General features: G+C 66.0%; 1 protein-coding gene across 1 annotated transcript in view; it reads left to right on the top strand.

The window, feature by feature from the left end:
* SBF1 (SET binding factor 1) overlaps positions 1-568 on the top strand; it is a gene marked incomplete at both ends in the record, with an annotated part of 40,963 nt that overhangs the window by 36,318 nt on the left and 4,077 nt on the right. The window contains one exon of the mRNA XM_017739381.1: positions 346-566. Coding sequence (XP_017594870.1) covers positions 346-566 — 221 coding nt within the window. The remainder of the gene's footprint in view (positions 1-345; positions 567-568) is intronic.

Below are 568 nucleotides of genomic sequence, written 5' to 3' on the forward strand. Positions count from 1 at the left end.
AAAGGAGGCTCCGGGGGGACCTTGTGGCTCTGCACAAGTCCCTGACAGGAGGGGGCAGCCGGGGGGGTCGGGCTCTGCTGCCAGGGAACAGGGACAGGAGAGAGGGAACGGCCTCAGGCTGGGCCAGGGGAGGGGCAGGGTGGGTATTTGGGAATTTCCCCATGGAAAGGGTGCTCAGGCCTTGGCAGGGGCTGCCCAGGGAGCTTTGGAGTGCCCATGCCTGCAGGGATTTAAAACCCCTGTGGATGTGGCACTTGGGGACAGGGGCAGTGGTGGCCTTGGCAGTGCTGGGAACGGTTGTGCTCCATGGTCTCCGAGGGCTTTTCCAATCCAAAGAATTCCCTGATCCCGAGGGTGGCAGTGGCTCAGCGCACCCCAGGCCAGCCCAGGCCGTGCTGTCCCTCCGCAGGGTGTGAAGCCGGACCCGCTGCAGCACTGGGAGGTGGTGCCCATCGAGGTGTTCGACGTGCGCCAGGTCAAGGCCAGCTTCAAGAAGCTGATGAAGGCCTGCGTGCCCGGCTGCCCCTCCAGCGACCCCAGCGTGGCCTACCTGCGCGCCCTGGAGGGG

Source organism: Corvus brachyrhynchos, unplaced genomic scaffold (assembly GCF_000691975.1).
Source record: "Corvus brachyrhynchos isolate BGI_N302 unplaced genomic scaffold, ASM69197v1 scaffold197, whole genome shotgun sequence".
Lineage (NCBI taxonomy): Eukaryota > Metazoa > Chordata > Aves > Passeriformes > Corvidae > Corvus > Corvus brachyrhynchos.